Below are 24164 nucleotides of genomic sequence, written 5' to 3' on the forward strand. Positions count from 1 at the left end.
CTACACATTTTATATAAAGGCATGGCTCCAATTCACTGAAAAACAAGTAGATTGAGTTCATCCCTCCGAGGTTCCCAGATCCTGTGGTTGCAGATAAAGGTCCCTTCACCAGATAGTGTATGTTTTCAGACTAAATGCTGTTTCTTCTGAAGCCATCGTCTCCTTTCTTAGGATTTCACAAACTTCACTTTTGTAGAGTAACATTTCCTTACCCATGTCACATTTAGGGATGTGGGATTGGGAGCCTACAAATCAGTCTAATCCTTCAAGTTAAAAAATAAAAATCCGTTCTCTGATTCTAATCACATCTTATTTTGACTGTTTTATCTGAGTACTAACATTTTACAGGTGCGGTGAGAGACAGGGCCTCACATTTAAACAGTCTTAGTGTCTTACAGATACTGTCTGACAGAACACTAGCTGTGGCCAGATTTGACACAGAAACAATTTGTGGACTGGGTGGTTCCTTCCAACTTATGGTTTTACTCTGCAATTGTGATTCACATTGACATTGTGTGTCAACAGTGTGGCTTACTTTTCAAGTCCAAGTATCAGGACTATTCAAGGAGTGATTCCATGTAAAAGCAAAGCATCCCCTCTAGCTTACATCATAGCTCCTGGCTCACCCAAGAGGCTGCTTCCAGTGACAGAGCTCCACCTTGGCTACACTTCCTTTCTGGGGCTGACACAGCTGGGTAACATGAGCACTGAGCTCTCTGGAGGCAACAGCTTAGTATGTTAGACTGCTTGCTCTGCATGCACAGATTGGCGTTTGACCCCCAACACCCCATCAACCAGACGTGGTAGGTGGTACACACCTGTAGTCCCGGCACTCAGAAGTTCAAAGTCGTGTTCAGATACATAGTTGGAGACCAGAAGAAAAGGTAAAGCGGAAACACATAAACTAGGAAAGAAAGGACTTATTTGCTCAGACGCCCAAGTTTTATGTCTTTAGCTTTCCTAGGTCTAAAATTTGGGGCTAGAGAGATGGCTCAGAAGTTAAGAGCACTGGCTGCTCTTGCAGAGAACCCAGGTTTGGTTCCCAGCACCCATGTAGGGGCTAACTACCACCTGAATCTCCAGTTCCAGGGAATCCAACGCCCTTCTGGCCTCATAGCATTTACATGCAGGCGAATTGCCCACCATATACATAAAATTAAAACATTTAATAAACAAAATTCAATGATTCTTTAAGGAGCTCTAGAAAATAGGATCACAAGATATTAAAATTCTTTTGCTTACTTGTGAGGACTCATACGTTTATGGGAACGCCCAGTATCAGTTTACTAAGTAGATGTCATTACTTGTTCTAACAGCTAATTGTTTAACTGCAAGGAAAGGCCCCCATTAAAGAGAGAGAGACACACACAAAACTACTTTTGTGAAACAATTTTGTATTTCAAGGTCATCTGTTATTTACAAAAAGGCAGTCAGACAGGGAGAGGGAGGTAGTAAGAATGCTTGCCTGGTCACTCGGGAGAGGGGGGCAGCACTGGGCAGCCTCTTTTAGGCCAAGCCAGCACGGCTCAAGTTAGCAAGGCCAGCTTGTGTGGGCTGCGATAAGGGAGGCAGGGCCAGATAGCCAGCCAGCCCGGTCCAGAGGTCAAAGGCTCACATAGGTCTACTGGGGCCTCGACTCTGGGTTGCGTCTTCGGGGTCGCCTGGGCCTCTCTCTCCAGGGCACATAGGGGCCACGAACATGGTATCTCGGTAAGCCCCTGTGTACTATTGGGCCCCGGCGCTGGTAACAGGGTGGGTGGAAGCTAGGCATGGGTGGCTGGGGACTAAAACCAAAGTCCCCTTCAAAGGCATGTCCTGCGTGGGTGGGTGGGGAGCCATCTGAATGGATATAGAATTCCTCTGAGTGGAAAATAGGGTCTGAAGAAAAATAGGAATCCTGTGGGCAGGGTGGCAACGGGGGCCCTACTTGGTGCAGGGGGCCGGGACAGGGCAGCAGGGGCAGTGGTCTTATGGGCAAGCCTGGGGACGGGAGCAGGGGGCGTGGCCTAGGAAGAGGCAGAAGCGGAGACGAGGGGCACGGCTGCCAACCCCTGTGGGCCTGCGGCCGTCTCTCCTGCCACTCCTTTACCTGGCCCGGCCTTTCCCAGGCCGCAGAGCCGGGCTCGGGCTCCCGGTGAGGCAGCTCCACACCCCAGGCATCGGCCACATGGGCCAGCAGCAGGTGGGAGAGTCTGCGGTGCGCATGTTCGTTCCAGTGCACCCCATCCCCCTGCAGGTGCATCCTGGCATGACGGAAGTGGAAATGCAAGTCCAGCACATCGAAGCAGTGCTTTTTGGCCTCGACACAGCTGTAGAAGTTGGCTTCCATCACTTTTCTTTTCAGGGCAGCAATGGAGACCTGGTAGCGGTGCCTGCCCTTCCCTGGGAGGAAGGTCGCCTTGATACTGTCGCCCAAAGGCATGGCAGTGTTCCACACTAGCAGGCACGACTTGGGCAGCACCTGGTCCATGCGCCCGAACAGGCTCTCCAGGTTCTGGCGGTAGCTACTGCAAGAGTTCCGTCCGTACCTGGAGATGTCCCAGAGGCAGGAGTTCATGATGATCACATCTGGGGCGTGCTCTCCGGACTGTAGCTCCTCCAGGATATTTTCCAGGTAGTCAGAATAGACTCGGGTCAGGAAGTAGAAGCGCACCAGGTGGTGATCGGAGCAGAACTCACGCACCTCACGGTAGTTGGTGCGGTTGTGTAAGGTATCCAGCTCGCCTCCCTTCACCAGCTGGTCCTTTTCGAAGCTCAGCTCCCCCCTGGCTCTGAGCTGCTTGTTAGTGAGCAGGCAGTCTTTCTGCAACAGGAGCACCAGGTCCTTGTACACAGCCCTCTGCACAGAGTCCCCGAGGATGATCACAAACTTGTTGTGCAGCAGTTGCTGGACTTCGGAGGCCAACAGGAGAACCATGATGCCTACAGTGCACAGCTCCGCTCCGTCCTCTGCACGTGGTGGGTCAAGGGATTACTAGAACAGAAGGAAAAGAGCACTTGGAGGGACCCAACCCCTGGGCAGGGCGGGGAGGATACCAAGGAAGCAGGCGCCACCCTGGGGGCATGGACCTGGGGAAGCCACAAAGAGACTCCAGAATTCTGGGCCTGAGCGGGAGAGGGCAGCCCTCCTTAGTCTAGATGAAATTTAGGCCTGCAACTGGACTGCTCAGACTTCACCCAGCCAAGGAGCGCCAGCTCTAGCCACTTACATACAGGGGTCTTCATTAAAGACAAGCCTACACCGAGATGATATTGCATAAACACACCTTACTAAAAAAGGGTCCTCAACATCCATTAGTTCCCTCCATTCATTTACCAGTAACTTTCTAAAACTGGAGTATTTCTTGCTGCTCAAACCCACTTCCATTTGTTCAAAAATCTAACACTTGAGCTGAGGAGACAGTCCTGTGGCTAAGAGCGCTTACTCTTGAGCGAGAAGACCTGAGTTTGAATCCCCAGCACAGATATAAAACGCAGCGAAAGATCCCAGGAGTTCTCTGGCCAGCCAGCCTAACCAAAAGATCAGGCTTCAGGGTCCACAAGAGAAGTGTCTCAAACCTTGGGGGGGGGGGCACTAGAGAGCTGGCTCAGCGGTTAAGAGAACCAGTTGCTTTTGCAGAGGACCCAGGTTCGGTCCCTAGTACCCATATGGTACCTAGCTACCCTCCTTAACTCCAGTTCCAGGGGCATCCAACGACCTCTTCTGGTCTACACGGGCATTGCACACATGTAGTACATCTATAAAACATGAAAGCAAAACTCATACACATTAAAGAAATACATTTTAAATAAAAAAAAATGAAATCGGAGATAGAGAAGATACCCAATATTGACCTCCAACCTCCAAAACCTGAGCCTCATACATGTGCCCACATCCCACCCCAATACACATTATGCTTTGAAAAAAAAGGCGCTGGGGATCTAGCCCCGGCCTAGCATATACAAAACACACTAGGTTCAGTTCTCTGTATCTCAAAACAAACAAAACCTCTTAACTACTTGCATTGTTTCATTTTTCTTCTCTGCTTTTCTTTGCATGTAAAGATTAATTAAAATTGTCAGTCTGTCTCTTGGTTAACTTCATGTCTCGAGGGACTGACCTAAGAGCTACAGAAAGAGTTTTGCCTTTCCAAAACAAACGCATTGGCTGAAAAGCCGTCAAACTCATCCTTAACACAGCAGATTATCATTATTTCAATGTGCCACTTAGGATTCACATCCAGGGACAACTAAAAAGAAGAAACACACTTCCATATTAGCAGCAAACCTTTATCATGGAGGAACATAGACTGCGCTGCCTACACTTACACTGAAGCCATTGGAATGCACTGTGGCTTGAAAGGTGTAAGGTTATACACATTGCAAACCTTTTAACAGGCATGGGTGGACAGCTGCCATTAATTATAAATTATTTTTTGTTTTTTTGAGAGACGGTCTCCCTGTAGCCCCAGCTGGCCTGGAACTTGCTATGCAGACCAGGCTGGCCTCTATCTCATAGAGATACACCTGCCTCCATCTCCAGAGTGCTGGAATTAAAGGCATGGGCTGCCATGCTACCACACCCAGCACAAATTATTTTGGGAGGCAAGGTCTCCCTATATATCCTAGGTTGGCTTCAAACTCATGATCTTCTTGTGTTTGCTTCTGAATGCCAGCATTACATATCCCACCACACGAATTAAAAATTTAAAGCTATACTACTTGTGGTTTTAAATGGTCACAAGTATAAATTATAAAAATAGAATACTGAGTTTCTACAGAACAGGTGAAAATACTGACTTCCCCATGTTCACTCAAACAGTATGTTATCAGAAAAAAAAGTTTAACAATAACAGTTCATTCAGGTACAACAAAATAATGCAAAAAAAGTAAATCACATAGGGTTGGGGTTTTTGGCTCAGTCCAGAGTGCTTACCTAGCACACACAGAGCCCAGGGCTGGATCCCCATCACCACATGAGCTGGAAGTGATGGCACAAGCCAGTAATCGCAGCAGTAGAGGTAGGAAGATCAGAAGTTCAAGGTCATCCGTGGTTACTTAAGCGAGTTCGAGGCCAGCCTGGTATAAATGAAGCCCTGTCTCAAAAAAAGAAAAGAAAAAAAAAAAACAAAGATTTAACATGATTTTTCCTCTGAACTCAGGAACACTGACTAAGCATTGGTGGTACAGGACTATAATTCTAGCTCTTGGGATGCTGAGGTAGGAAGGAGGACCACCAGTTCTAGGCCAGCTTGGTCTACATAACAAGACCCTCTCTCAAGATGGCTAGATAGACAGCCAGATTCATTGATAACTGTGGTGATGTAGGCTGAAACAGAAGTGCAAGCAGGATGATCAGGGGTTCAAGACCAGCCTGGGCTACAAGCAAGAAAGTAAGCATGGCTTTGGAGCCACTCTAGGTATGAAGGCCAATTCTGAGTGCTCTTAACTTCTGAGCTATCTCCAGCCCCCTCAAGAGTATCATTCTTGTTATTGCCATTTTATGGAAAGGTTATCAAAGTGATGGAGCCAAGATGTACTCTTTTTATTCACAGAGAGGCAGCCGCCCACTCTGCAGGATGGATGGCTGTGTGTTCTTGGGAGCAGGGGTAGTAAGTGTGAATATTTAGTACCTCATTCACTCTCAAGAGACACAAACTAATATAAAAACTCAGGTTTTGGGGTAACTCAGTAAATAAAATTCTCCAGATTGTGGCTTCACTGTGTAGCAAGTGTGGCTCCCAATATCCTAACCAGGAAACCCTAGGCAGCCCCAGGCTATTCTTAGGGCTTAGGACCAAGTCAAGAAAAATGTCTAAGAATTCCCCATTGTCTTCCTCCTCCTCTAGGGAAGGAACAGTAGGATGAAGGGGGTGGAGGAGAGCATTCCAATATGAAGTTGAAACTGAAACTGATTAAATTCTAGAGAAGGAAGGTACCAACAACAGGAAGTAAGGGAGTCAGACACCTCTGAGGGGCTCCAGGGGCTATGGGCCAGGACCCCAGGCCTCTACAAGAGCAAGAGGAAATCTAAATGACCCTGAGAGGACTCGAAAACAGCTTAGAGAGAGCTAAGCCTGACATTTAACAAAGGACAGTAGCCTCCTCATATTTATAAAAACTGAACCAAGGGGCTGGAGAGATGGCTTAGTGCTTATGGGAACGTGCTGCTCTTGCACAGGACTCAGGTTGGGTTTTCGGCAAATGTGGTGGTTCACAACTGTCTGTAACCCTAGTTCCAGAAGATCTAAAGACCTCTTCCGGCCTTTCCAGGCACAAGGCGCACACACACATAGTCAGGCAAAACACTCTAACACATGAATACAAAACAAATATGTATAAAAACTCAAAAGAATTTGAAAACAGTTCAGTGTTTTTTTTATAGTCCAGACTTCTTAGAGAACTTTGCTTCCAATTTGCCAAACTCCCTTATTAGTGTTGAAAGCTATTTTACAGATATATTTATTTAATTAGGAAATATCACTGGGGGTCAGCAGATGTGCTATGAGACCCAAGTTGTGGGTAAAAGAGCTGTCTTGAGTGAGGTGGTTAACAAATGCCAACATCCCAGTGCTCTGGGAGACTGAGGGAAGACTGCTTAAAAAGAAAAAAACAAGGCCGGGCATGGTGGTGCACGCCTTTAATCCCAGCACTTGGGAGGCAGAGACAGGCGGATCTCTGTGGGTTCAAGGCCAGCCTGGTCTACATAGTGAGTTCCAGGACAGCTGGGGCTACAGGGAGACCCTGCCTCAAAAAGACAAAAAAAAAAAAAAAAAAAAAAAAAGGACAGAAAATGAAAAGTCTGCTAAGGACATAAAGGCAGGAGGAGTAGCTGCCCTTAGGAATGGATGTATACACAGGAAGCATCCAGAGCTGTTGAGGCAGAGGGAGGTACATGGATAACACTGCAGCCTGTGGCTCCCACCTTAAATTGAAACAGGACTTTTAAAAGTTTTACTATGACTCCCCACATCCTGATTACTATTTCCACAGTAGGATGTGGAGCTCAGACTAAAGTTGTGACAGAAATACGCACATTTTTTATGGCTACTACTACAAAAAAAAAAAAAAAAAAAAAAAAAAAAAAAAGCATTTTGCTTGTATGTTGCCATTTGGGGATAATTAAATTTTCAGATGCATCATAAGGCATGAATTATAAATTATTGACTATTACTTTATAGCTATCACAAACCAAACAGAGCATTTACTTTTCATTAAATGTTTCCTTGTAATTGGATTAGTTCGGAACTCACCTGACTTTGCTTATTTTGGCATTTGCTTAAGTTTCTACTTTGAATTTAAACTTGTCAAAAATTAAATTGCCTGCAGTGGGCCTATAACAGTCACATGAATCCAGGAGTAGGTTACACAGCCTGCTAAACTACAGATGGATTCTGGAAAGAGGAAGTCATTGTCTTAAGCTGAATACTCCCAACTATTCATTGGCTCCAATAATCAGAATGTACTTTATGTATATAAAACTGTCAAAGAACAAATTCAAGAAATTTAAAAAATTAAATTGTGCCAGGTGTGGTGCAGGTCTTTAATCCAGCACTGGGGAGGCAGAGGCAGGCAGATCCCTGTGAGACCAAGGCCAGCCTGTTCTACATAGTTTCAGGCCAGCTAGGACTGTAGTGAGACCCTGTCTCAAAACAACAAAAACAGAAATAAAACAAAAATTAAATTTTACACCATATGGTGTTCAAAGAAAAATGAAGGGACAGAAACTCAGTAAAAGTTCTCCTTGGGAAAGCTGAATGGCCTCTGGACTGCGAATTCACCAGACTTGATTTTGGGCAGGCTAGCTAACACGGACTCCATCCAACACCAGGAGACAGAGACTTGTTGGTCTTCCAGAGGACACGAGTGCCCTTTGTAGCACCCACAGGGTGGCTAACACCCAACCTCAGTTCCAGTTTCTGGCCTCTGTGGGCACCAGACATGCACATTAATTGAGTAAAAGTAGAGACTACTGTGTAAAGTCTTGAAATCTGTCATGAAAACACATTTGGCTCCCTTCTCCCATCAACTTTCCTGGTTCCTTTATCCAACTCCTCCACTATGAAAACTACAGTCCTTATTTCTATTCCTAAAGCCTCAGTCAACAATAATGCCTAGATTTCAAACTGGGGCTCCTGTGATCACAAAACCCTCCTGCTTAGGCAGGAATTGCTATGGACACCCTCCACCTATGGCTGTCTCATCTCCCACACTTGTGATTATTTTTATGGATTAGTTTGGAATTCACCTGACTCCATATATATATAGATATATATTGATATAGATATATATCTCCATATACATACGACAGTCTCCCTGTAGCCCCAGCTGGTCTGAACTCACTATGTAAACCAGGAAGGCTGGCCTTGATCTCAGAGCTCTACCAGCCTCAGCCTCCAGAATGCTGGGATTAAAAGTGTACCACCATGCCCAGCTCACCTGTGATTACTACTGTTAGAATTTCGAACACTTTGAGTCTGAAAAAATTGTAAGTTTAAAAAAGCATGTTTTCCCATATTAACAGTCTAATACAAACTTTCCTATGGGCTCTAGAAAGAAATGCAAAGAATACACTTAAAAATGAAATGGAACTTCAGAATACTTGATATGCAGATAATTTTTAGAAAAAAAAAAAAAAGCCGTGGAGGACCATTTATTCAAATGGCTTCAGAATTTTTTAAGATACTCTAAACGATTCATAAAAACAGAAATTTGATTTCACTTACATGCAGCTACCGCAAACTTTTACACTACCAGCTCGAGCCGTTATTTCAACTGCCCCTCAGATCTAACAACGACTGGTGAACACCATGACCCGGCTTTCAACCTCCAAGAGACAACAGGGCCAGGCTGGTCTCTGGCTGCATGCCCATCGCTCTGAGCCTCAGTTTCCCCTTTGGTAAAACAAGTACTATTCTGAACCTCACTAGTACTGGCGAGGATGAGAGGGAGACCCAGGGTCCCAAAGGCCTAGTACTGCGCCCCTAAACCTCTGGTCCTAAAAGCTGGCCCCATCTCCTGGAGAAAACAGCAGCCTCCGCGAGCCCTCGTCCCACCCCGGCCCCCTTCCCACACCTACCACTGGGAGTGGAAGGCCAGGAGCTCAGAACCGCTGGGAGCCTCCAGGTCCACAGACTAACCCCCTCCCTGGGGTGATTAACCAAGTGGTCCGCTGGGTACTCACTAGCTGCAGGGTGGGCCCAGTTTCGGCTTTGGAAGAGAAAGGTGATTTCTAGGCTCCACCTCTGGGCCCGTCCCATCGCCTGGGCCTCAAGGCCACACTTTCGAGCCGTTTACACAGGCTGTGTCCGGTTCTCTCCTCCCACTCGCTGGGCCTTTGGCTCGCATTTGGCCTCCAACGGCATCAGACGGTCGGCAAATCACCGCGGGTCCCCCTGGCCTTCTCTCAAAGGCGGCGTCGGGGCCTCCCCTGCCCGGCTCCGGCCCCCTGGGGTGCCCTTGGCACCCCATCCCCACCCGTTTCTCTCTCCCGGGGGTCCCCAGATTGGCCCTCCTCAAGGCCAAGTAATCAGTTCCTCCTCCAGCATTCTTCCCGGGCGGCTCCATCCATTCTTCGGGCTTCGGCAGAGAGGGGACCACGTGTCCCCGTTTGGCCCCGACCAGCTCAGGCTTTCTCCCCAGTAGAATACTTACTGGCACATCTCCAGACCCAGCAGGAAGACGGCCACCCAACGACTTATCAATACCATTTGTATGCAGATGACCCAATTGAGGCAATGAAGTCTGGAGGCTGGGGGGAGGCCAGGCTAGGCCCTGGGGTAGGATGCAGCCCGAGGTCCTGGGCGGGGCTGCTCTCAGCCTGCGGGAATCCTGACCCACAGGGGAGCTGAATTTGGTGCTAAAGATTTCTTTTTCTCTTCTTTTCTTTTTGTTTTTTATAGACAAGGTTTCCCTGTAGCCCCAGCTGGCCTGGAGCTCAGATCTGCCTGCCTCTGCCTCCCCAGTGTGGGGCTTAAAGGCTCTAGCCACCACGCCCAGTTTTCTAGGGATTTCTTAACAAGTGATGACTAAGGATTTGAGCCACTAGCTGGATGCTGCCACATTTTTAAATTAGCTCAGACTGACACTGGAGCTTCAGGCATTCAGGTGGACAGAATACAGTTTTGAGGGGAAGTTAACAGTCTCCGTAGACCGCGTTCACTTCCAAATTCCGAAGGGCTCTTTATCTTCCCATCAGTGGTGGAATTCTTAAGACAATTCCCTCCTGACCTTTGGACAATCTTCCTAAAGGTAAATAAAGGTCACCACGGGATGACTCTCGGTGGAGGCCGCACGCTCTAAGTGTGTTCAGAGCTTGAACAGCTAGCTGGCTGGAAATATATAACTGGGTGGAAACTCCATTCCAAAAGCTTGGGTCAAGCCTCTTTTATTTTTCACAAGGAATTGCTTCCACTATTCCTGAACCACCAAAAGTCCTTAAATGATTGCCTGGATGCAGATCAGCTCAACTGTTTTTATTTATTTATATATTTTTTATGGTGCTGGGGATCCAACCCAGGATGTGATGTTTGCTAGGTAAGCACTCTGTCACTGCACGCCAGACATAAATTTAAGGGAGACACACACGGTGTGAATATTGAAAATATACTTTAAGAATTTGCAGTATGTTTTGGGAAGCTGAGCACAGTGTTCAATTTTGTTTTAGCTTAGCTTGCATTTTTTTTTTTTTTAATTTTCCACAAATCAATCTCTCTTAAGTCCGTTCTGTAGGCTCTTCCCTGCTCCTTCAGACACATCTAGCTCTTTCCTCAAGGGGTACTTAACACCTGGTCTTGTACTGCAGTTAACTGGTGGTGTAATACAGGCTGGCCTCAAACTCTAGATCCTCCAGCCTCCACCTCCCAAGTGTTCCCAGTTTTTTTTTTTTTTTTTTTTTTTTTTTTTTTTTTTTTTTTTTTTTAGGCTCATAGAGATCCACCTGCCTCTGCCTTGAAAGTGTTGGGATTAAAGGTGCAGCAGGGTAAATACTAAATTACCCTGGGTGCAGCTACTTAACAAGCCAGTCTCCGGGGAGGCCATTTCCCCTGGCCTCTGGGGCAAATGACAGAATTCAGCCTTTACTTTCCTGCTTAGGAAGTGGAAAAATAATGGGTAGTTTAAGACTGTGGTGGGAATATAGGTGAGATCCTGAAGTGGTGATTTGGCTCTGAATTTGTTTTCATTTGCCCTTCAGTAATTTGAATGTAACTTATCTGGACCCCTCCTGGTTTTTTGTTTTTTGTAACAATTCAGTTCCTTGTCTTTTATTATTCTTGCCGACCTGGTGCATACAAGTGCAGAAAATGTTAGAAGGGGGAAGGAGAAATGGGGAGATGGTAAGACTCCTCCCTTTCCTCGTACTTAACAGCATTAGTGAGGCCCTCAGTTCACAGCTTCACGTCCAGCTTCGTTTGTGTTGGAACTGCCCCCTCCAGAGCTGGGAGTGGGGATACAGGCCTGAGGCTGCCCAGAAACAGTCCCAAGACAAGACCCTGGGGTGAAAGCAGCAAGTGGCAGAGCCAGTGGGAGCACCTTCGGCCTCTCTAAGTGTCCCACTGGGAGCAGGTCAGTGTGCTTAGAAAGAAAGGGGCCTCAGATTGAACAGATAAGCACAGGCCTTGGGTTTTGGATGGAATGATCTTTAGGGGGAGGAGCCATCACCTCCCCTACACATACCAAGAGGAATAAAGAAGGAGGAAATGAATCAGAAAAAAACAAAGACTAGGAAGTGAACCTCTAAAGAGTTTTTCTCAAAACAGTCAACCTTCAAGAGGTATTTTAAACAATTTTGGGGTGGAGCAGTGGAATGGGAATCAATCTCTCTCTCTCTCTCTCTCTCTCTCTCTCTCTCTCTCTCTGGTTCTCCCTCCATCCCTCCCCCCTCACTGTTTGTGTGTTGGGAGGGCAAGTAGGGTGGGTCTATGTGAGAGGTTGCAGGGCCTTGCCCCCCCCTCACAGTCCCCAACCCCCATCCCATCCTCCATTATAATAAACAGTGTAAAATAACTAAGGAACAACACAGATCTCTGTAAGGAGCCAGGTGTATTGGCACATGTCTGTAATCCCAACTCAGGAGGACAGAGGATTGCTACAAGTTCCAGGCCAGCTGGAGCTATAAGTGGAGATCCTGTCTCAAAAGCACAACCAAAGTCCTGGCATGGTGCTGAGTGCCTTTAGTCCCAGCACTCAGGAGGCAGAGGCAGGTGGGTCTCTGTGAGTTCAAGGCCAGCCTGGTCTACGTAGTGAGTTCCAGGACAGCTGGGGCTACAGGGAGACTGTCTCAAAAAGACTGGAAAAAAAAGAAAAAAGTACAAGCACAGCTCCCAGAACAGCCCTGGAGCCCATACCCTGCCCACTCTGCGCTTCACTCTGCTTTTTCACTACTTAGGTATTAGGTATACGACATCTTGATAGTGTGTGAACTGCAGGAGAGCCATAAGCCTCATTAGGGAAGCCATAAAACCATAAATCCCTTACAGTGGTCAACTGGCCCTACATTGGCCAGTTGACTTTGCTCAAGCTTTATCAACTGGTCACTCCCAGGACTGCAGTACTGAAGGAGATTGTGGAGCCAACCTGCCTCCTTTAGTACCCTCGACAGCTCGTCTGCCCTGCCTGAGAAAATAATCTCGGGAGGAAAATCTTCAGTTGCCCAAGGACACTAGACCCTGGTACCAAGTAAGCTCCTGCAGCTGTGTTCAGTAGAATTCCTATATAAACCCAACCCCCCTCCATTAATGCAGATGCTTTCGTCCCTTCCGCCTTTAGCTGTGATATCTGAATAAAGGGCACATTCCTTGTGATCACAAGTCTGGCTCTGCTTATTTCTAAACTCTAAATTCCTTCTTTTTTTTGCTGTCCTAAATGTCACAGTTGTCTTTTCTTGAAAACTATCATTTATGTCCTCAGCTACCCCACATGTGCCTTAAAATTTAATTGCACATTTTATGCCTTGTTTTCATATTGTCTCTGACCATCAACCAAGTTATTTTGCATATTTCCGTGAATCTTAATACAATCATTACAGTGTCTCCAGACAGAGCTTCAATCTAGAACCCAACTGATAACTTCAGTATTTTAAACTTCAGGACCGTGTGTTGTGTAACTTGGAAACAATCTGCCATGTCCTTGCACTAGCAGTGCTGTGCATGAGCTGCAGATCTTGCCAGTGCCTCACCCTCAGCAGGTCTGTGCAGTGTAAGGATGAAAGAACAAGCTAGGGGCCAAAGAGGTGGCTCAGCAGTTAGGAGCACTAGCTGCTCTCTCAGAGGACCGGGGTTCAACTGGATGCAACTCCAGTTCCAGGGGATCCAACAGCCTCTTCTGTCCTCAGGCATTGAACAACACAGGTGCACTTACCTACATGCAGGCAATACATGCAATACACATAAAAAAATCAATTAATAAAATAAAAATCTTAAAAAAACAATAAGGCAGGGCATGGTGGCACATACCTTTAATCCCAGTACTCAGGAGGCAGAGGCAGGTGGATCTCTGTGAGTTCAAGGCTAGCCTGGTCTACATAGTGAGTTCTAGGCCAGCTGGGGCTACAGGAAGCTCCTGTCTCAAAAAAACGAAACAAACAAACAAAAAAATCAAAGAACATGCTAGGGGAGGCTACCAGAATTTCTGTAATCATTACAAGACCAGAGAACAGACTACCAATTTTCAACAGATTTTCTTGTTTCCCAACATCTTTTATGACCCATGTCAACAGCCACCATTGCTGATCTGGCTCTATGACATATCTAAAGCCACATGAATGTGAAAGAAAAGTTCCCCAAAAGAACTCCTGCATCTTAGACTGAACTTCCTGCAAGGCTCACCAACAGATTATCACTCTGGAGACTGTGGAGAGTTTGGAATGTTGCAGGTCCAGAGTCTAATTACCATTTATCTATCTCAGGCTATCCTTTAGCCCCCTAAACAGCCACTTCTTACCCACCTGTTTCTGATATAACATCCTGTGACTAACAGATAAAAACCTTTTAGAATGTATTATCCTAGCAGACCACCCGATGTCACCAATCAAACGGCTAAGAATGTCATCAGATAGCATCTGAGACCTATAGTAAAATAACCCTCCACTTTGCTGCAACCCACCTACTGAATGTATCCTCCAATGTATTTGAAAAGTGTGTTGAGGGGCTGGAGAGATGGCTCAGCGGTTAAGAACACCGGCTGTTCTTGCAGAAGACCCAGGTTTGAATCCCAGCACCCACATGGCAGCTAACAACTGTCCATAACTCCAGTCCCAGGGGATCCGACAACCTCTTTTGACCTCTGTGGGCATTGCACAACACCCGACACGGGTGCACTTGCCTCCATGCAGGCAATGTACGCATACACATAAAATAAGAAATAATAAAATATTTTAAAAAGTGTGTCGATTTATGACTTTTCTTTGCTCTGTTACTATAAAAATGTGATGTAACTGTTACCACGCCGGAACATGGAATTTGGGGAAACCTGAATCTGTGTTCCCGGGCCCTGGTCACTCATATTTGGCTCCGGAATAAACCATCTCTTATCCCCTTTGAGGAGAGAGTTATGCTTTTGCGTCAACATGAGCCGTCCTTTTCCTAACCCTAAAACATGCTTTCTCACACGCATCTCCTTTCAGGACGGCTCCCATCGCCATCTTTACTTTGCAGAAGGTGACACAGATGCAAGAAGGATTTGAGTGAAGTATCACTTTGATGGGAGTCAGCCCTTCGAGCTGCACGGTGTGTCATCCCCTTTTGCTTTCAAGCAGAGGGCAGACGGTGCACTGTCAGTGTGGTCATTCTCACATTATTTTGTTTACTTTTAGAAAGGATACAAGAGCACTGAGTTAGCTGGTCTAGTGTTTGCCTCAGATGCACAAAGCCTTATCCCCGGCACCACATAAAACAAACCTACTGGGCATGGTGGTGCAGGCCTGTAAGCCCAGCACCAGGGAGGTGTAGACAGGAGGATCAGAAGTTCAAGGTCATCCTTGACTACCTACATACCCAGAGGTTGTTTATTTCTTGTATGTTTTGGTTTTGTTTTAAGGCAGGTTTCTCTGTAGGCCCAGCTGGCCTGGAACTCACTATGCAAACCAGGCTGGACTTGATCCACACAAAGATCCACTAGACTGGGCCTCCAAAGGCATGTACCATCGTGCCCAGCTCTAACAGAGTTTGAGGCCAGCCTGGACTACATGAGACCCCCGCCTAAAAGAGAGAGAGAGAGAGGGAGAGAGAGAGAGAGAGAGAGAGGTGAAAGAAAAGTGTACACGGGAGTGAATGAGAAGAAGGAATATTACCAGCCACTGGTTGTCTCTCTCTTTTATCAGAAATAGCCTATACAGCTATCCCCTATCAGTCTGAAGATATTCCATATTTTCCCAAGGTAGAAGAGAAAGAAGGGGAAATTATCCTGTTGACAGAGTCCAGAAGCTTGAGGCACCACTGATAAAGCCAAAACTGCCAAAAATTTTAGAGACAATGAATATTTTCCTAAAGACACATCAAACAGTTGTCAAAGACAGTAAACAAAGTATGCTTACTTATGGCCAAAATGACCTAAAACCTGAGTTCTTAGCACACTAAATCTGGCCCGTACTCCTCCTAAATATGCCTTACAACATTGTTTATAAAAGGAAATTCTCTAACCCTTAAACCTTGTTATAAATTCTACTCTCAGCCAGGTCTGGTAGTGCACACCTGTAATCCCAGCACTTGGGTGGCAGAGGCAGGCAGATATCTGGGAATTCGAGTCTGGTCTACATATCAAGTTCCAGGCCAGCTGGGACTATAGGGAGACCTTGTCTCAAAAAGAATCCCCCAGCCCCAAATTCTATTCTTTGAGCAATTAGTGTAACTTAAAAAGCCACAGGATCATATGTATAGTCACTGTAACGACAATAAGGGGACTAGGGAGATGGCTCAGTTGGTAAGGTGCCTACTGAACAAGCAATGAGGACCCAAGTTCAGATCCCCAGCAGCCACATAAAAGCTGGGCCCAGTGGTGTTGGGGAGGCAGAGACACGAGGATCCTTGGGGCTCACTAGCCAGCACAGTAAAGTCAGTGAGCTCCAGGTTTGAATGGAGGAGCCTTTGAAGATCATACCTAACACTGACTTTCAGATGCCTCACATGGACACACAGGTGCAAACACACACACACACACACACACACACACACAAAGACAAGGGGCAACTCTCCCTTGAGAAGCTCATATCCACAACTGGGTGTGTCATTCTTTCCCTGAGCATCTCTTTGTAAGATCCATGTTAAAAGTGTCCTTTAATAAACTCCTACTCTCCTTCCTGCTGGTGTGTCTTGCAATTCTTTTCTGTGGCAAAGCCAAGAATCCTGGTTTTGCCTGAATGAGGTCCGGAAGGGGAAAGGGAACTCTTCAGGATGCCACAGGTGGCAGCCTGGAGCAGATGCCTCTGTCCTGCCTCCCCTGCTGACATCCCTCCCCACTAAAAGGTCTAATATTATTTATTTAGACAATTGTCCAAGTAATATATGTGCCATGTAGAACAAATGTTAAACTGCAAAATTTCTTTGGTAAAGCATCATTCAGATTCTTCCAAACAGGCAGATAATTGAAGTGCTAGAGAAAATCCATTCATAGGCTAGAGAGGAGGCTCAGCAGTTACCACGAGCACATACTACTCTTACAGAGAACCCTGTTTCAGTTCCTAGCTCCCACATGGTGGCTCACAACTGACTGTAACTCCAATTTCAGGGGATCTGACACCCTTTTCTTACCTCCTAGGACACCAGGTATGGACATGGGCACGTAGCTACATGCAGATAAAACATTCGTACACATATAATAAATAAATCTTTAAAAAACGAAAGAAAACTTATTACTGGGCCGAGGGTGTAGCTGACTGCTAGAGCTATTCAAACCAACCCACCAACCCACCCACCCACCTACCCCATTACAGCAGCCTGTAAGTATGAGGCAGACCAAGATGTATTAAGGCGGTGCAACTAATGGGGTTATCTGCCCTAGATCCAGGGTCCATTCTCCTCTGTCTGGAAACTGAAACATTGATGCTTACATGTGACATGGTGACTGCATGTCCACCAGTGGTATGGATGGAAGGCAAAGCCGGGATTGCTGTGTGGTAAGTGAACTGTGAGATACACTGGCTCTGGGACCAACAGACTGTTAAAACGTGATGCAGTCACATATGGGTACTTGACCTTGGTGGTCACTGGATCCTCTGATACTTGTTTATCATTTGCAGATGGTAACCACTGAAATAATAACCATGAAATAGGTGAGATACTTAAATGAGAAAATAAACCCAGAGTACTGTGCCCACAAAAGTAGGTAATCGAAGATCTCCCTATCCTTAACCATGGCCATCTCTTCATTATCTCTTTTAGTCAGTAAGTTATCACAAGGCATTATTCTAGGTCCTAGGAAGAAAGCAGTAAATAAAACATTTCTGGAAAAATTCATGGCCTGGGGGCTGGAGAGATGGCTCTGGTAAAGAGCCCTGGCTACTCCTGCAGAGGTCTAGGGTTTGGTTTCCACATGGTGGCTAACAACCATCTGAAACTCCAGTTCCAGGAGATCTGACGTCCTCTTCTGACCTCCGAAGGCATTACATGACATGAGTGCTCTTACATACATGCAGGCAATATACTCATACACATAAAATAAAAATAAAATATTTTTAAAAGCCATGATCTTGGCTGTAAGTGGTGGCACATGCCTTTAATCCCAGCACTTGGGAGGCAGAGGCAGGCAGATCTCTGTGAGTTCAAGGACAGCCTGGTCTACATAGTGAGTTCCAGGACAGCTGGGGCTACGGGGAGACCCTGTCTCAAAAAGCCCAGAAAAAAAAAAAAAATCGTGACTTTGGGGCTGGAGAAATGGCTCAGTGGTTAAGAGCACCCAACTTTAGTTCTTGTCAGGCAGCTTACAACTGCCTGCAAATCTAGCTCCAGGGGATCTGACACCTCTGGGGGCCTCTGAGGGCAACTGTGCACGTACACATACATGCAATTAAAAATAAAAACACATCTTTGATCTCATAGTTTACATTTGACTTGGGGGAGGCAAACGATAAATAAAATAATAAAACAGTGGAGGAGTATGAGTCTGGAAGGGTGCCTTTCTTTTGGGTGGGGGGGGGTGGTGGTGGTACTGGTGGTACAGGGTCTTCCTGTAGCCCCAGCTGACCTGGAACTTAAACCAGGCTGGCCTTGATCTCACAGAGATCTGCCTGGCTCTGTCTCAAAAGTGCTGGGATTAAAGGCATGTGCCACCAGGCCTGGCCATGCCTGGCATTTTAAATGGAATGATCTAGAAAAGTATTCCAGAAAATACCACCTCCTGAGGGAGGTGATCTGGCAAATGGTGGGTGGTGAAGTCTGAGTTGTTCCCTAGGGTCAGGCATGAGAAAGCAGGAGGGAGACCTGTAAGAGACGGGGTCAAGACGGAAGGGGACAGATCAAGGATGGCTGAGACTTGGGTTTTTACTGTGTGAGAAGAGAAATGACACTACCTCACTCATTTTGGCATGATCCTTGCTGCTCCACTGAGAGCAGGCTATATGGAGCAGGAAGCTTGGAAATGGTGGATTAGGAGTTCACTGCGTATTACACACTTGGACCTGAGGAGTATTAGCCAAAGAATGAGCCATGAAGTCAGAGGCAATGGCATTTGTCGTGGAGAGCACTGAGGTGTGAGAAGAGAAGACATGGGTGGGTCCACAGTTTGGCTTTAGGAATATGAAGTAAGACGGTGTTTACCGAGATGGAGAAAGTTTGGGAAGAGCAGGTGTGAAGGGTGAGGGGTTTCAGATACTGAATGGGGATTTGGACATAGAAGTCAAGTTCAGAGAGGTCTAGGCCAGAGGTGTCACTTTGGTTTGGGATGGTAAAGAAGAATACGAAGGTGCAAAAATTGAGCCCTGGGGTGGTCCAGGAATAGGAGGTCGGCAAGATGAGGGGCCCTGCGGACCCCAAGACAGCAGAAAGAGCGAAATGGAAATCCTGGAAGAGTTTAGAGTTTGGAAGCCAAGAAGAGATGGTATTGGGTCAAAACAGTTGTTTCTATCAGAGACAGTGAAATCAAATGGACGTCTGACCCCCGGATGAACTTCTGTTGGACACTGGGAACGGTGATGGAGTGGTAGAAGCAAAAGTTAATTAGGATGGTTCAAGAGAGAAGTGGATGAGAACCTAGACAATCCCTCCTTCAAGGAATTTTGCTACAAGTGTGGCCGGGCTGCTGGAGGGAAAAGTTCGGTTTTACCTGCTTTTGAGATGGGAACGATAATAGCATGTGTGCTCACAAGAGTGGTCTGGTAAAAAGGGCAAAGCAGATGATGCAGAAGAAGTAGGGGAGACCGGCCAGAGCAAAAGCCTGATGTGGTAAAGGGGTGGGGTCTTGTGCTAGCGCGGAGGAGCTGGCCTTGGACAGGAACGCTCAGGACCATGGAGGAGAGGGCAGGGAAGGGGGTATTAGAAGCCGCTGGAGATGGAAGGTGGTGCACTCTTCCGGGATGTGGTGAGGTTGTCCCTGCAGGCAGCATGAAGGGCTCCCCGAAGGCTGCTGGCCAAGTTCTTTCGTTTCCCTCTGGTCTGTCTCAGCCAGATGGGTGCAGGAACAAGCAGGCACATGATTATATTTAATCAAGAACTAAGCTCTCTGCTGGGCATGATGGCACATATCTTTAATCCTAGCATAGGGAGGTAGAGGCAGGTGGATCTCTATGAGACCGAGGCCAGCCTGGTCTACCTGGTGAGTTCCAGCTAGGGCACAGGGAGACCCTGTCTCAAAAAAAAAAAAAGACGACTTTTGAAGCCAGGTGTAGTGTTACATACTTGTAATCCCATTGGGGAAGTGAGGCCAAACATGAATTCCAGCCCAGCATGGGCTATACAGCAAGAGCTTGTCAAACAAACAAACAAACAAACAAACAAACAAACAAACATAGAATTTTGAGATTCTGAATTAAAACATCTCCTGGGTTCATCTTAGAAACAGAACTAAACTGTGCACTCGATCAGTACACATTCACCACTCTGATTTTTGATAAGCAGGGATTACGGAGGTTTGAGAATAGTCACAGCAATAGTTTCAGGACTGAGAATGGATGAAGAAGAGAAGCTGAGTCTGTTTTCTGCAAGGTCTGCATTTGGCTCCAGTGTAGCTCAGTGGTTCAGAGTATCAGTTTTGCAGGCTGAGAAGGTGAGCCCAGGACGTTAAGTCATTAACGCATGAGCTCTCCGACTTTGGGAATGAGGCTTGACTCCTCTAGGCCCATGTCCATTTTCAGACATTAAATCTGTGAAGTGCTTAGCACAGTGCTTGACCCTTAGTAAGTACTCATTTCATTCTAGAAAGAGGTATGTATGGGGATGCAGTTCTACATGACCATAGCCATCCTGGCCACAGTCACTGTTTTGGCCACCAGGTAACCCTGGTATACATTTCAGGCCCTATAGGTAAACAAAGTTGTTAGGATAGTCAGCCGAGCGTGGTGTGCCAACCACTGGTGCCAGATTGTTTTTAACTGATGTTTTGAGAAAAGTCAGTACATTCCTGTTGGCCACAGCCCACCTTTGTCTTGCTTAGCACAGAAATACTTTCCTCCAGCTTTAGGGTGCAGGGACCTCCGCCTTTCAATCGCAGCTTGTGCATTCTGAACCCATCTGCCTCTTTCTTCTTTGGCAACTGGCTCTTATATACTGGGAGCGGGATTTCAGAAACAGTGTACATACATGCATCCATGCCTTACTCAGCCACAGGATAAAACATAATCAGCCACAGGATAAAACATAAATGCTAGCAAGCACCCTACTCTGTTTGATGGGTACAGCTTTAGGCTGGTGTGAGCCCATCGCTGCAGGAATTGTCTCTGCAAGTGGGAGAGGGTGGTTAATTAAGTAATTAAATACTGCAAGGACCTGACATCATATTAGAAATGTCCCTTACCTCTAAATAATGTTTGAAGCTGCCAAACCACTGATCTGGTTTTCTGAGTCCACGTTCTGTATTCCACACAGACACCCCAGTCCCCCACCCCTTCACCAGTTTAACCACTTTTAAAAATCACAGTTAACTGTATGGCCCATTCATACTTGGTGCCAGTTCTCCAGAACTTTCTTCAGCTTACAAACCTGAATTTATACATATTCCCTTCTCTCTTCTCCCAGACCCTAGTAGCTCTTATTCCATTGTCCAGTTCTCTTAAGTTTGCCTGGTTACCGCATCTATCCCAGCACAGACTTGTCAAACCCTAGGCTGGTAACACTCACATACTTTACATGTGAGATGCTTTCTGTTCCCAGATGACTTTGCTATTCATTGGTTACCACTTCTCTTTTCCTCAACCCATGCTAGTTAGAACTATTCAGATAAAGAAGCTTTACCTTTAGACTCAAAAAAACACCAGGTGTGGTGGTGCACGCCTTTGGTCCCAGCACTCAGGAGGCAGAGGTAAGCAGAGCTCTGTGAGATGGAGGCCAGCCTGATCTACGGACATCAAATTCCAGACCAGCTGGGGCTATAGGGAGACCTGTGTCAAAAAAGGCAAAAACATGCACCACCACCAGAAGGGCCAAGTTAGGAGACCCTGACAGAGAACGTGCCTTCACTTTTCACATTTGTGATTTACACTTTGCACTCTTCTCCTAAAGTGAGTTTTTGTTCCATTTCCAACTTGTCATATTTGAGGCCTCTATTGACAATTTGAAAAAATCTGCATATTAAAAAACCAGTGCTTTTTAAATGGCTTATACGTTAACAGTGGCAACATTGTTTTTCTCAAACCAAAATGCTAACCTTACTTCATTTATAAGTGTGGTTATAAATGCAGTAATTTTCACCTGAAAGCAAATCCTGAATCTATCACTCTAGAGTCCAGCCTTGGCAGAGAAAAGGAAAATGAAGAGGAACCCAATAGAGGGATGCTTTTGGAAGCCCTTGTCAAGAAATTCCATGGACTCTCATATGAACATTTGAAAATTGCCCGTTCTGATGTTTTTCTAGTTCCCTGTCTAGAACTTGTAATGCTAATTACTCTGGCCTTTACTTCTCCTTCACTTCTCCTATTGAAGGACTTTCTTTTCCCCCTAGAGATAAGAGTTATGCAACTTGGGAATCTTTTAGAAGACCCACCGAAGGGGTACTCCAATTGCCTCCCACTGCGTCCCTGTTCAGCATGGAAGAAGCCAAAGCCATCTGCATCCTGATCCCCTCTTCTCAAGTTGGGTAACCTCTTCAGAGGATAGTGTGATAAGAATAGATGTTGGGAATTGGCTAGGCAGTTAAGGTAAAAAGACTCCAAAGAAATGTAGCCAGTTTCTTGGCTAAAACTCACAATGCCTTTGGGCCTCTTAGCAACATACTCCATTCCAAAGGCCAAAAACGTCAACAACATTTGGGAGCTTTTATCTAATCCTTAAAAGATTTTAGTAATAAATCAAAGAAGAAGAAAAGAGTACATGAAGTTATCAGAAAAAAAGTGATGGGGAGATGTGGGAGGAGTTGGAGGGAAGGAAGTGGGCATGGATTTGATCAAAACACATTATATGCAGGTATGAAATTCTCAATAATTTTTTTATTTTAAAAAATGCAGTGATTTTCAAAATTAGCTGAAATTTGGAAATAGCACCTTTCTAAGGAAAGGGTACTTTTAAAAATGCTATTCACAACTAAATACTTGGATGTGAAATTGTTTGTCCAGGAAGGTAGCAACAGTTGGATGGTTTCGGCACATGCTGTCCTTCCTTTTTATCAGATAAGCACCTCTGAGGCCTCTTAGCTGGGTGCAGTGCTTTGGCACCAGTATTTTAAAATACATGGAAAAACTACACCCAGCAAAGAACTATCTTTGCTGCTGGTTGAATGAACTTGGTGACTATGCAAGGACCCAATTTAAAATACATTCTAAACCAATTGTCTTAACCAATTGTCCAGTCCTGACATCCATAGCCACCTGACTGCCCCAGGTCAGAAACCAAAAGATCTCTGTTCTTTCCTCCTGATCACTCTACCCGAGACCCTGGCAGTCCACTTCTCTATCCACAGCCTGTACCTCAGTCCATATGTGGTGTCAGTTTTGCATCTGTTCTGTCCCTCCTCCTGCCCAGTCTCTACCCTGCAGTCTGTCCTTTTTCTAAGATACAGATCTCACCCTTTCATTGCCCTCCCTAGACGGCATAAGAATCTCAGTAGTGTTTCTAAAGACACCAACCTTCCAGCCTCAATCAGGCATGAGAGCAAACCAGCAGCCCGTCTGAGAGGCTCTCAGGTCTCAGCCAGCAAGACCTCCCGATTCCTTAGGTCACAATCGTAATTCTGAACATTCTGGGTTCAGAACCTCTGTTTTACCAGCTCAACAACTGTCCGCCACTCCCAGCGAGGCCCCTGGACAACCCAGCATTCTGTATCCACTAGTTACCTTTGGTGCCACCTGCAGAGTAGAAGTAGTGTCTCCAGTAGTAAGATAAGAAAAAAGGAGAAGACTTCCCAAAAGGTCCCAATTTGCCTCGGAATCATTGGTTAGTAAGTAGAAAGGTCGAATCCACTTCCGCCTACCCTGTCCTCTGCTGGCACCTGACACCTCACTGGGAACTAAACCCACACCGACGCCACGCCCACCGGGCGACGGCTACGGAAGGAAATGAAACTACTGCTATGCCAAGAGCAGACTATTTTGACTTATGTCTTGGAGGGGGTACCGAGGCTGCCACCAGCTCTACTGTGAGTGACTGTATTGGTTTCCCGTATGTCACCCACCAGCAATGTGTCTGGTGACAGCAGGTTTAAAAATCTTCGATAAACTGGTGGAGTCACGGAATCAGGACCCTGGAGAAGCTTACACCTCATTAATTTAAAGCTTTATTATGATTGCTTGTGCAGAGCTTGATTAACCACAGACTGATACTTCAGGAGGAAGTAGACTACGAAAAATCCGCAACCCTGGCCTGTTAACAAAAATGAGAGAAGAAACACATGATTGCTTTAAACGGAAAGAACCACCAATGTTTTGTGCAAGTTCTCCCAGTGGACGTCCCAGGCCTGAGCCCTGCTCTGTAGGTGATGGCTGGACGTGGTTCGGGGGTGCATACTTACTCGTCGGAGCGAGGAAGATCCTATGGTCTAGTCCCTTTATCGCCAGGCAGAGAGGAAGGAAACGGGAAGGAAGGCAAGAGGAGAAAAGACTGGGAACTCAG

General features: G+C 46.2%; 1 protein-coding gene across 3 annotated transcripts; it reads right to left on the minus strand.

Moving 5' to 3' along the window:
- Positions 1-1374: 1374 nt before the first annotated feature.
- Positions 1375-24164, minus strand: Pced1b (PC-esterase domain containing 1B). 3 transcript variants are annotated; one of them, XM_017800171.1, is made up of 3 exons: positions 24064-24164; positions 4916-5075; positions 1375-2974 (listed from the first exon to the last, which is right to left on the minus strand). In XM_017800171.1, the coding sequence occupies exon 3, from the start codon at positions 2915-2917 to the stop codon at positions 1622-1624; it is 1296 nt and encodes a 431-aa protein (XP_017655660.1). In that variant the 5' UTR covers positions 2918-2974; positions 4916-5075; positions 24064-24164; the 3' UTR covers positions 1375-1621. The 3 variants fall into 3 exon arrangements, with proteins under 3 accessions (XP_017655660.1, XP_017655659.1, XP_008839525.1); XM_017800170.1 differs by having other exon boundaries at positions 4916-5079; XM_008841303.3 differs by lacking the exon at positions 24064-24164 and adding an exon at positions 23390-23534.

This window comes from Nannospalax galili, unplaced genomic scaffold (genome assembly GCF_000622305.1).
Source record: "Nannospalax galili isolate Female #2095 unplaced genomic scaffold, S.galili_v1.0 scaffold841, whole genome shotgun sequence".
Classification (NCBI taxonomy): domain Eukaryota; kingdom Metazoa; phylum Chordata; class Mammalia; order Rodentia; family Spalacidae; genus Nannospalax; species Nannospalax galili.